This window comes from Sphaerodactylus townsendi, linkage group LG09, assembly GCF_021028975.2.
Source record: "Sphaerodactylus townsendi isolate TG3544 linkage group LG09, MPM_Stown_v2.3, whole genome shotgun sequence".
NCBI classification, from domain to species: Eukaryota; Metazoa; Chordata; class Lepidosauria; order Squamata; family Sphaerodactylidae; genus Sphaerodactylus; species Sphaerodactylus townsendi.
This window is the reverse complement of record NC_059433.1, coordinates 88,872,762-88,885,420: the sequence shown is the minus strand read 5'-3', so window position 1 is coordinate 88,885,420 and position 12,659 is coordinate 88,872,762. Positions and strand designations below refer to the sequence as shown.

Below are 12,659 nucleotides of genomic sequence, written 5' to 3'. Positions count from 1 at the left end.
CGGCAGTGAAAACTAACTTCAGGGACTTTACAAACAGAAATTGCATATGTGGATGTGCTGCAAACAGAGCCGACATCCATGGGAATCTTCTGCAAATGGTGGGCAGCACAGAGAAACCTGAAGTGGCAGAAAATGGTGGGCACAAACTACGCAATCCGAAAGTGAGAGTTGGGAGGGGGATGAACAAAAGAACCATTTTCCCTGAAACACTTTGCCCCCCCCCCCCACACACACACACACTATGCACACACAAAAAGCCAAAATGGTTTTTTTTAATGTCTGCAACACATTTGTGTTGAGCAGCATGGGCCAAACTAATGTATAGCCAGGTTTTTTTTTCCAGTTGTCTGTCTCCTCACCCCACAATCCTTTGCATGCCCCAGCTTCTGCAAACTATTGAACTGCAGTCCTATGCTGTATGTTTGTGTTCATTTGATCCCCTGAAACGCTTATTTCATTCTTTGAAGTGTTGCTAATTCCCCTGATGGTATACTCTGTTTTACGTTATTTTATGAGTGTTCTTGTTAAGTGCAGCTTTTAGAAAATCATCTGCCCAGTTCTTCACTTTCAGATTATGTTAATTATGTGCCTATCCTCTCAGGTGAGCCTGCCATTTGCTAACAAATGGATAGGTTCATCCCAACTAAGCTGGAAATACATGTAGATTTTAGAGTCTGCCTACATTCCTAGTACTATCTAATCCACTGCAGTTCTCCACCTGCAAAGCTTGCTCAGCCTGTTCCCTGTTGCAAATGCCCTAGGGTGGAGCCAATCAAGCTTGCAGTCATAAATCATGGGTCTCCAGAGGACACATCCCACTTCACCTGGAGATCAGACATGCAGAAGGTGTTGCACAGCCAATCATGAGCATTCTTTGAGTTAGAACAGATTCTTGGCAGTCATTCAGATTAATGCATTGATCCTCATATTTATGTAAAAAACATTTGGAGTGCACGGTTCAGCGGCACTTCCAGTGTTTGTTCTAATTTATACTTCTGTAGTACTTTGCGATGCAGGCAAAGAATCAGGATTTTACATAGAATGTATGCTAAGGTATTAGAAGGCTGTTCTTAAACTGAACTGGATCTTCTGCTGGTTGTGCTGTTAACCTTTGCTGTTTTACAATATAGACTTACTGCATCTGGACATATAATATTTCAAGTGGGAAGACTAGATCTCCCTGAAGGAGCAGCAGTGGCGTAGGAGGTTAAGAGCTCGTGTATCTAATCTGGAGGAACCGGGTTTGATTCCCAGCTCTGCTGCCTGAGCTGTGGAGGCTTATCTGGGGAATTCAGATTAGCCTGTACACTCCCACACACGTCAGCTGGGTGACCTTGGGCTAGTCACAGCTCTACAGAGCTCTCTCAGCCCCACCTACCTCACAGGGTGTTTGTTGTGAGGGGGGAAAGGCAAGGAGATTGTAAGCCCCTTTGAGTCTCCTGCAGGAGAGAAAGGGGGGATATAAATCCAAACTCCTCCTCCTCCTCTAATCTTCCATATTCATCATTTGTGTAAAGAGCACTCAAATACAGATGTCCACTTACATTCTAAAGTGACTCCACCATGTACCTTTTCCAGAGGCATAGCAAGGGGGGAAAGTGCCCAGTGTACTGATGCGTCCTCCGTCCCGGAATGGGCCTACAACGCCACACCCCCAGAACGCCCTCGCCACATTCTCATAGGGGGGCATACCTGGTGCATCCCCACCCCCTTGAAGCTACACTTCTGACCTTTTCTGCAGTGTTCAGATGGCTTTGAGAAAATTTTTAATGGCTTATATGAGCAGCCATGGGTGGTTTCCAGGTCTCTGCTTTCTACCATGTCTGACTTTACTTTTAACAGATATTATATTTAACTACATATATGATTCTGCTATACTCACGTTGTAGACGCGCAAAAAAATGTTAGTTACTTATTAGGCTAAGGACATATATAGAGATGCCAGTCTAAGGAAGCATAGTTGGTGGGCTCTATAAGTTATGCAAAGTTATAGAAAAGGCTAATCTAAAAGTGGGGGAGGTAGATTACCACAGTGTCTGACACTGGAGAAGAGAGCCAGCGTGGTGTAGTGGTTAAGAGCAGGTGGATTCTTATCTGGAGAACCAGGTTTGATTTCCCACTCCTCCACCTGAGGGGCAGAGGCTTATCTGGTGAACTAGATGTGTTTCTGCACTCCTACATTCCTGCTGGGTGACCTTGGGCTAGTCACAATTCTTCAGAACTCTCTTGGCCCCACCTACCTCACAGGGTGTCTGTTGTGGGGAGAGGAAGGGAAAGGAGCTTGTAAGCCACCTTGAGTCTCCTTACAGGAGAGAAAGGTGGGATATAAATCCAAACGCTGCTCCTGCTCCTCCTCCTCTAAGGAGCCTTTGCGTCTTTTGTCAAGACAGTTTACGATCTGCGGTGCCTGTTCACCAAATATTGAAATAAAGCCCCTCAGTATTTTTGGCATCATGTGGAGATTCTGCCTGAGGCAGAGAAGACAGAATAGGCTTTCCCCTCTTTTGAAGGGTAAATCCTCATAGGAGCACCACCATTCTTAGTCACCTAGCATTTAGACCACCTCAGAGCAATAACAGAAAACACATTGGTTGCTTGGAAATGCTGATTGGCTGAGGGGCACAAATGAAGTACAGTCCTAAAAAAATCATTACTACAGGTATGAAATTGAACTGTTTTTTGTTTTGCTTTCCAAAACTTCTCTGCCTCCGTTAAGCTAGATGGTGGTGACAGCAGGGATTCTGGGATGCTGGCATGACATCCAGCATAATGACTCAGCACTCGGGCTGGGGGACTGCAGCTGCTGCATGCAAGCGAAATTGCCCCTCTGCAAATGTCCTAGAGAGGGTAAATCCACCAGCATGGCTGCACGCTGCTCCCACAAGTGGATCCCCCACCCCCGCCCTCGGATGGGGCTCTAAGTTACATTTATGATTAGTCTTGAAATGTAATACTTTTATTTGATCTGCTGAAATATTGGTAATTTTTTTATTTTGTTATTTACTTAACACCATTGTTAATATTTGTTATTTACTTAACACCATTGTTCAGATCTGAATCTTGACCGGAACAGTTCACCACAGCGTTTTGGTATCTCTCAAGTTGAAGACATGGGGAATGTCATCATAACACTAATTTCTGAACCACATAGTAAGCAATCGGGAGGAATTCAGGATGGGACTGGGCTTCGGTGATCGTTATTTTCTGATACTTGTCTCCAGTAAATCCTGTTTTGCCTTGGGGGAGGGGATTTATGGAGAGAATGCATTTATTCTGAAAATTTGTATGCCAACTCTGCACAGACTTGAGGCAGCTAAGCATTTTTTAAAGTTGAAAATAGAATACTGTTGAAATATTAACCCTACCAGCAATAAAACTACCCCAGTCTATCACCTGCCAATAGTTGTACATAAACATATTTGTGCTTTCTATTCATCTATACTCTCTGTTCAGGTAGTATATATCGATGAGCCCATTCCATTGTATAAGTAAATATTTACAAAGTTTTGAACATTTTTTTAAAAGCCTAAAAGGTCAAAAGGGAGCTGTTAAAGTCTGTTTACTGACAGCACACTTGCTTTATGCTTGTTGAAGTATAACAGGCAATTGCATTCAGCCTATAGCTGGTCATCCTTCAGAATGGAAAGAAACGAGACTCAATAAAACAAGATGAATTAATTTGTTGTAACATAACCTCTTCTGGACCAGAATTCAGTCTCCTGATATGTAAAATTAGTTCTCAGTCAGTTGAATATATACATGGCAGAGGGAGAAGAAAAACACTTCTGTACAGTTGGGTTAAGAGGCCATGAAATACGGGAGGAATTTCTTCCTCCGTGTGTAATGAGTATAGAGATGATGGTGGGGGTGGAGGGGTGAGAATACAGTGTTGTGAGTTGGAGGGAATGTTACACTGTTCTCTAAAAAGGCTGCTTAAAATGAAATATATTTTCTGCAGATCACAGATTTTCAGATCCCGAAAGAGTAAGCTACAAATTTGAAAGTGGAACTTGGTAAGTGTTTGCATTGGGGGGGGGGGGGGGAGCATTTCTAAAGTTCAGAGTTCTACTTACTGTTAAGTTAAATGCTGCAGCTGGATATACTTTTCATGGCTTGTTTAAACTCTATCTTGGCTGCCATAGTCCTTAGAGCAGGGGTCTTCAAACTATGGCCCTCCAGATGTTCATAGACCACAGTTCCCATGAGCCCTACCACTTGGCCATGCTGGCAAGGGTCGATGGGAATTGTAGTCCATGAACATCTGGAGGGCCATAGTTTGAGACCCCTGCCTTAGAGCATTGCAGTGAATATCCCCAAACCAAAAAATAAGTGGCTTGGTACAGGTAGCCATTACTGAGAATTGGAAGTCCATGAGAGCATTGATGTGTCAGTCCATGAGAGCATTGATGTGTGAGGGTTGCCCAGTGATACAAAGTGGAAATACTAGTGTGGATCTTGGCAGTCTGCTCAACTATAGTCAGGCAGTCTGCTGTACCTTCTTCATCCCCCACCCCACGTCTCCCTGTCCTGCTTTGTCCAAATACTGTTTGGTGTGACCGTTTTGTTATTAAAATGCCAAGACTCCCATTATTAGTAGAGTTGGCAGCTCCAAGTTGGAAAATACCTGGAGATTTTGGGGATAGAGTCTGAGCAGGGTGGGATTTGGCATGGGGAGGGGCCTCCAATGGGGTTTAGGTAGGGGAGGGCCTCCAATGCCATTAAGTCCACATATTTTCCAGGAGAATTTATTTCTGCCCTCTGGAGATCAGTTATAATAGCAGGTGATTTCCAGCCACTAATTGAAGGCTGACAGTCATTATTAGCCAGGAAAAGTAGGTTGAAGTAAATCTTTGCAATGACCTAAAAGGTTCTATTTGGCAGGGACTTCCACCAAGCAAAATACCTATTTGGATTTTTTAAAACATCCTTTTTCTTCCTTGCTTTTAAAGAGCTGGTCCTAAGTCCCATTTCAAATTTGTGTTGATGTAAAACACTTCCTTGGTCATTACACTAAGTATCCTTTTATGGGAGCTGCAAATGTTTGCTTCAGTTGCAATCAACATGTCACCAAAATTTTTATGGGATTAATGGGAAGAACACTAATGGGAAGAACTCTAGCTCTGGTTTAGATAGGCACTGGCTGTTAGTATGCACCCACTGTCCAACCAGCGCAGGGGTATGCAACCTGTGGCTCTCCAGATGTTCATGGACTACAAATCCCATCAGCCCCTGCCAGCATGGCCATTTTGCACAAGGTATTTCTTCTGAAACTATTTCAAAACCATGTGAACCATCTGTCGTCCCTCCCAATGCTCCATATGCAGACTATTATTTTGTCAGAAATTGTGATAAGTGCTGTTTGTTGCTGCAGCATTGCGCTGCTGGTTGTTCGAGCGAACCTGTGCTGAGTGCATTTTTTTTTCAGCTCATGCACCTCTGTGTTGACGCTTCATAGCTATGCAGAGCTGGACTAAGCATGATAGAGTGAGCCTCAGTCTCAGAGCACATTTCTAGCCCCCGAATAATTGCCTGAAGAATAGCATGATTACTGATATTACTGATTTTGGCCATCCCCAGCACACCCTAGAGGGGTCTGCAACCTGCGGCTCTCCAACCTGCCAATTGGCCATGCTGGCAGGGACTGATGGGAATTGTAGTCCATGAACATCTGGAGAGCCGCAGGTTGCAGACCCCTGAACCAGCGCACCTTATTGGCCATACTCAATAGCAAAATATGGGTTGCAGAAAAGATTTGAGATTTTGATTTATGGGGGATAGGAGTGTTAAATATGTATATCTTCATGACTGATCCACAGCAGCAAGATGGAACTTGTAGATGACAACACCATAATCCGAGCAAGAGGTTTACCGTGGCAGTCATCTGATCAGGATATTGCTAGATTCTTTAAAGGCCTAAACATTGCTAAGTAAGTGAACCTCAAACATCTTATTCTCAGATGATTACTATGATGAAATTTATAATGTTTTTTCTTTTAAATCATTTTCTGTTCTTCCTGAAAGGATGACGAAAAGTTAACAGGGGTCAGAAAGACATCATTATACTGTAAACTTCTCTCTAAGAAGCAATTCTATGCTTTCCAATGTAGTAATATTATGAGTGACCTAAGGATCATGGGGAAACACACAGTAGAGAAGAGTAGCATAGAACACCATTTAGAATCTGTGTTTTTGGTGCGGGTTGTACATATTTTTCTTTCTGTGGTCCTCCACAAATTGAGATTTGCGATACTATTCACAATTGTATGTGTGAATGGTGCAAAAACAAAGCCTGTACTCTTGACCTCCACCTACTATGTGTCTGTGTTTGTGGATTATCATTGAGGGTTATCATGGACCTACTCCTGGAAGTGAAAAAAAAACAGCTATGAAAGAAAGAGCAAGCAGTAGGTTAGAGCTAGAATACTTGAAAGACGTACTACAAATGGTTTAGGAGTAGAGTGTAATTGCTTCTTTCATGGTCCCCAGAAATAACTGGGGGGGGGGGATGTCCTTCTCAGACATCATGTTCCATACCCATACTCAGTGCAAATGCATAAAGGATATGGACGTCAATAACAAGAAACCCAAATTCTTCACCAAGACTAGCTAAATTCTACTTTTGGCAAATATTTGCTGAGTTTGCTGCTGCATCTAACTTTATTTTTAGCCTGCCCTTTATTTTTCTCACCCATGTACTTTAAAAGCATGTGGCTAAAAAAGCTGTGTTGAACAGCTGATTTGATCAGCGCTTATAAGGTGACAGACCTCATAGATTTAGTATCTAAATAATTAGTGATACCTATAAAGAAATAGCTTGATGCCGGCTGAAATCCTTTTTAGAATATTTAAATAGAATACAATTTTTCCCTCTGTGAAAAAGGGAAGAGAGGATCCTCTTTGCCCACCAAAAAGGCTATGCTGGGGATCATGGGACTTATATGAACAAAAGGTGTTGGGATGAGGGGAATTTGGGTAGACTGAGTGAAGATGCTTGAATCCAACCCAGTGATTTCACTATGTACTTCATAAAAACATAAAGGAGGTTCACATCAATTCAGCCAATTTTATATGTACTGTGCTATACAAATCTCCTTTTTCTCCCCTTCCTTCATTACTTTTTTTTAAAAAGCCCTGTTAATATTTTCCCTTTGATTTCCTTTTTGCTTGTAATGTTTTTAAATTAACTTATGGTAATGTTTAAACAACTTATTTAATCCATTGTCCCTCCATGAGATATGCAGTGGATGACTTTGGACTAGTCACAGCTCTTCAGAGCTCTCTCAGCCCCATCCACCTCACAGGGTATTTGTTGTGTGTGAGGTGGGGGGCGGGGGGGAGGGAAAGGAGATTGTAAGCCCTTCTGAGTCTCCTCACAGGAGAGAAGGGGGGGTATGAATCTAAACTCCTCTTCTTATTTTTTCAAGCTTGCCACTATATAGATTCCAGCTTTCTTTAGAAAAGAATAAAAGCTAAAGTTCAGACCACAGAACTCAGTTCCTAGTGTGGCATGCAGCACTTGCACAGAATAGGAAGCAATATAATAATGGCCACTCAAGTGGTTGTCTGAACATTTCAGAATTACTTCCGCTGCTGATGTTCAGTTAAACATTGCATTGTAATTCTCCTGAAACACACACAGAGAATGACCAGTTGGTTGCTTTTTCTTTGTGTATGACTAGCTTTATGAGAATGCTGGCCTGTGAGGCTCACCTCTGCTTCTCTGTCTTGACATTCCAGAGGCGGGGCTGCGCTTTGCCTTAATGCCCAGGGCAGGAGGAACGGGGAGGCTCTTGTCAGGTTTGTAAGTGAAGAGCACAGAGATTTAGCCCTGCAAAGACATAAGCATCACATGGGGAATCGGTACATTGAGGTACGTTGCTCAAGCTCCAAAATCTGCACTGGAGAGAGAAGGTGGCATGGCTACTGTTGTCTATTTTTAAGCATTTCTTCCTCTTTCTTTCCTAGGTATACAAAGCAACAGGGGAAGATTTTCTCAAAATTGCAGGAGGTAATTTTTTTCCTCATAGTATACTTTTGATTAAAATTTTGATTAAAACTGAAAACATTTCACATTTAGTTTCCTGTTATTAAGCTGAAACTGTGAAGATAAAATTTCCTTGTTGCGAGTTAGTTTTAATGAGCCATTGGGGAGTAGTTGGGCAGTTTTGAATTTTCAGCAAGGGACCATAGGTTCTGTCCTGAATCACTGACCTCGCTGGGCAACCTGTCGCCTGTCATGTCTTGATCTACCCTCCCTGTTGTAATAACAGGTAGAGGAGCAAGGTCTCCTAGGCCCCTTCCGCACACGCAAAATAATGTATTTTCAAACCACTTTCACAACTGTTTGCAAGTGGATTTTGCCATTCCGCACAGCTTCAAAGAGCACTGAAAGCAGTTTGAAAGTGCATTATTCTGCATGTGCGGAATGAGCCCTACACTGTCTCAGCATCAGCAGGAGAAATGGGGGGGAGGCGCAGCCATGAGACTTGCATAACTAGAAATGACTTCAGGTATCACCTCAGTGCGGTAGCAATCCACCAAATTTCAACTGCCATGCACAAATCTCACTTCCTGGGATACTTGGGGGAATTATATCTTCTACCCCGAAGTTATTGTAAGAACGAGGGTTAAAATGTATGAACAATTTCATCCTAAGCAGCTGTACTCCAAATCCTACTCAAGTGTACTAAATAGAGTTCAGTCCCAGGAAACTGTCCTTATGAGTGCACTGCTGGTAATCTAATGTTGTTGTCTCTGACTAATATATAGACACTGAAGTTTCCTTATACCAAGTAAGACCATTGAGCCATGGTTGATGTTAGTTAGTCTGGCAATGGCTCTCCAGGTTCTCTAGTAGAGGTCTTTCCCACCTCTGCTACCTGATCCCTCAACTGGAGACACTGGGGGACTGAACCTGCTTTGGGTCTCAAAGGTCTTCAGGAGAAACTTCACAAAAGCTTTTGGACTGAATCCTGATCTGGAGGGTGGACCTAAGCCATGATGTGAATTCAAGACAAACCATTGTTTTGTATGAAAGTGCACAATTTATTTTAAAACCGCTCATATGGGGGGGGGGGGGAGGAAGAGAGTGCAGGAGCCTGTGAGAACCCATAGTTTGCTATGTCTGAATTTCACTTATCTATGAACCGCCAGACTTCTCAGAGCAGGGAATATGCTTGTAATTTTGTTTTTTTCCCATAAACTAAAACAAGAACTAATTGCAGAGTATATCTGGGATAATTGTTATGGCCCTCTTTTCCCTCTTCTTATAAGATTAGGTTTTATTCAGGATCCTAATCTTTTGAAGTATTATCTGAGTGCAGGCTCTAACTGAACAAATAAACTCACATACTTCCTCAGGACTGGATGGATCTCTCCCAATGACTAGAGGAACTACATTAGTAAACCTGTAAGGGTATGTCCATCTGGTTGTATTTTTGGCTCTTGCAAAGAAACATCAGTTTCTCATGTAGAGAAACATCAGTTCCTTGAGTGTCTACTAAAAAGGCCACAGTGACAGATGGTTGTGCTCTCTTTCCTTTTATGAGTAGCCATCTCAGTCTCTTCATATTTCTGTTAGTTCTTCTCTCTTCTCTTAAATTACATTTTTGAAACATAACATCCAACCATTTATAAGACAGAAAAATAACAATGGGAATAATAAAAACTTGAGCTCTGGTGGTTTTTCTTGAAGGAACATCCAACGAAGTAGCCCAGTTCTTGTCAAAAGAGAACCAAGTGATTGTTCGGATGCGGGGCCTTCCCTTCAACGTGACAACAGAAGAAGTGTTAGCATTTTTTGGTCAGCATTGTCCTGTGACTGGTGGAAAGGAAGGAATCCTCTTTGTTACGTACCCTGACAATCGGCCAACGGGGGATGCATTCGTGTTGTTTGCTTGTGAAGAATACGCACAGAACGCATTAAAAAAACACAAGGACTTGTTGGGTAAAAGGTATATAGAACTCTTCCGGAGCACAGCAGCTGAGGTACAGCAGGTGAGTGACCAGTCTTGCTAATGTGGTGTACACTGGCGTAATGCCTATTGGGCAAGATGGGCAGCTGCCCAGGGCATCACCTTGTGGGGGGCATCAAAATGCTGGGTTCGTTTTTGGGTATTTTAGTGGTTTTCCATTTCTGGCCTGCAGGGGGTGCAGTTTTTAGGCTAGTGTCACCAAAATGAAAGCGTATCATCAGGGGACTGTCCTTATGCTATCCCCCAAGTTTGGTGAGGTTTGGTTCAGGGAGTCCAAAGTTATGGACTCCCAAAGGGGGTGCCCCATCCCCCATTGTTTCCAATGGGAGCTAATAGGAGATGGGGGCTACAGTTTTGAGGGTCCATAACTTTGGCCCCCCTGAACCAAACTGCACCAAACCTGGGGGGGTATCATTAGGGCAGTCTTCTGGTAAGAGACTCCTGAAATTGTACTTTGTAGACTGTGCCTTCAGAAATGTCCCCCCCCCAGCCTGCAACCCCCATTGACAGCAATGCAGAAAACTCAATGCAGAACAAAGATTCTTGGGCAAATTTTGGGATGTTCTTGCAGGGAGGGCATTCTTGATTACATATAAGCACCAAAGTTCTCAGGGAATTTATCATCTGGAGACTGTCATAGATGGCACCCCCCAAATGTTTGGTGCAGTTTGGGTTCTAGGGTCCAAAGTTATGGACCTTCAAAGAGTAGCCCCATCTCCTTAGCAAAAGAATGTGGGATGGGGTGCACCCCATTTGAGGGTCCATAACTTTGGACCCCTGAACCAAACTGCACCAAACTTGGGGGGTCTCCCATTAGAGATAGTTTCCTAGATGATACCCTGACATTTTGGTGCTGATACATCCAAAAATGCACCCCATTCAGGAACATCCTAGAAATTTGCCCAAGAATCTTTGTTCTGCATTGAGTTTTCTGTATTGCTGTCAATGGGGGTTGCAGGCTGGGGGAGGGACATTTCTGAAGGCACAGTCTCAAAACTTTCAGGGTCTCATCAGGAGACTGCCCTAATGATACCCCCCAGGTTTGGTGCAGTTTGGTTCAGGGGGGCCAAAGTTATGGACCCTCAAAACTGTACCCCCCATCTCCTAATAGCTCCCATTGGAAACAATGGGGGATGGGGCACCCCCTTTGGGAGTCCATAACTTTGGACTCCTTGAACCAAACCTCACCAAACTTGGGGAGTAGCATAAGGACAGTCTCCTGATGATATGCTGAAATTCTGGTGCCGATATGTCTGAAAGCGCACCCCCTGCAGGCAGCAATATCCTGGTGCAAAATAAATTTGGTCGTGGTGGAGTGGCCGCCCATGGCGGGGGGGCATCCAACTCAGGTTTTGCCCAGGGCTACAGTTTGCCCAGGGCTGCCTCGTTACGCCCCTGGTGGTGTAGTGGTTATGAGTAGGTGGATTCTAATCTGGAGAACTGAGTTTGATTCTCCAGTCCTCCACCTGAGTGGCAGAGGCTTATCTGGTGAACCAGATGTGTTTCCGCACTCCTACGTTCCTGCTGGGTGACCTTGGGATAGTTCACAAAAGGGGAAAAAATCTGTCTGACTCCAGTGCAAAGTGAAAAACTCTATTTTTAATGAAAATAATTAAATCATTCATATAATAAACCCACAACTCTTAATCGACTACAAAGTATACATATTAGAGATAACACTACAAAAACAATAAGCAATACACACACAGGGGATCCCAAAGACAATACTAGGAAATCAAGTCTCTATAATCAAGGTATCACGTTCAAAGAGATCCACTAATGGTACAGATGTGAAGGATACCAAGTATATGATGCCAGTAAGCACTCAACTTCAGTGGATGAGCTTCATGTACTCATAGGTGGAAGCACAAAACATCAGGATGATGATGAAGGAATTCTTGGCTGGTGGTCAATAGAAGGAAAACCAATACTTTCGACTGTTACGTCTTCCTCAGCCACTTCAGTCACAATCATTAAATATAAAGAACCAGAGAAATCTAGCTCACACACAAAAAAGGCATCTAGCTCAAAGTCAAGACAACACCCACATTATTTGAAAGTAAGAATTTTCTGTATCCATGGCATTTGAGTATAGGATTTGGATAGAGAATTTAACTTGATAAGAGTCCTGCTTTCTTTCTTTCTTTTTTAAAGTCACTTGCTAGCCCAGGGGTCTGCAACCTGCGGCTCTCCAGATGTTCATGGACTACAATTCCCATCAGCCCCTGCCAGCATGTGGATGGCATGTTAAGGCTGCAGAACTCAGCAATTCTTGAATTGCTTTAATGAAGAATAACAGTCATTTTATAGTACAAAATATGTACCAGACTGCCCTCTTTGCTGTGTGACTTTAAAGCATGAGACCTTTTCTGTTCCTTTGGGTCCTTGGTTCCAGACCTTCAAACTGCACCTGTTATAGGCATTCTCTGCTTTCAGTCTAGAGCCATGGTGGTGAACCTATGGCACTCCAGATGTTCATGGACTACAATTCCCATCAGCCCCTGCAATTCCCATGCTGGCAAGGGCTGATGGGAATTGTAGTTCATGAACATCTGGAGTGCCATAGGTTCGCCACCACTGGTCTAGAGAGACATGTGTACAGCAGCAAGGTGCACTCATGCACTTTCTGCATCAGTGTACCAAGCACATGAGCAATACTGTCTACTTCAATAGTCAATACTCTTA

General features: G+C 43.2%; 1 protein-coding gene across 3 annotated transcripts in view; it reads left to right on the top strand.

Annotated features, from left to right (window-relative positions):
• ESRP1 (epithelial splicing regulatory protein 1) overlaps window positions 1–12,659 on the top strand; it is a 38,274-nt gene that overhangs the window by 11,028 nt on the left and 14,587 nt on the right. For all 3 annotated transcript variants that reach the window (XM_048508453.1, XM_048508454.1, XM_048508452.1), the window contains exons 5-10: window positions 3,052–3,150; window positions 3,959–4,013; window positions 5,817–5,927; window positions 7,738–7,870; window positions 7,966–8,008; window positions 9,695–9,996. In XM_048508453.1, the coding sequence (XP_048364410.1) occupies window positions 3,052–3,150; window positions 3,959–4,013; window positions 5,817–5,927; window positions 7,738–7,870; window positions 7,966–8,008; window positions 9,695–9,996 (743 nt within the window). The remainder of the gene's footprint in view (window positions 1–3,051; window positions 3,151–3,958; window positions 4,014–5,816; window positions 5,928–7,737; window positions 7,871–7,965; window positions 8,009–9,694; window positions 9,997–12,659) is intronic.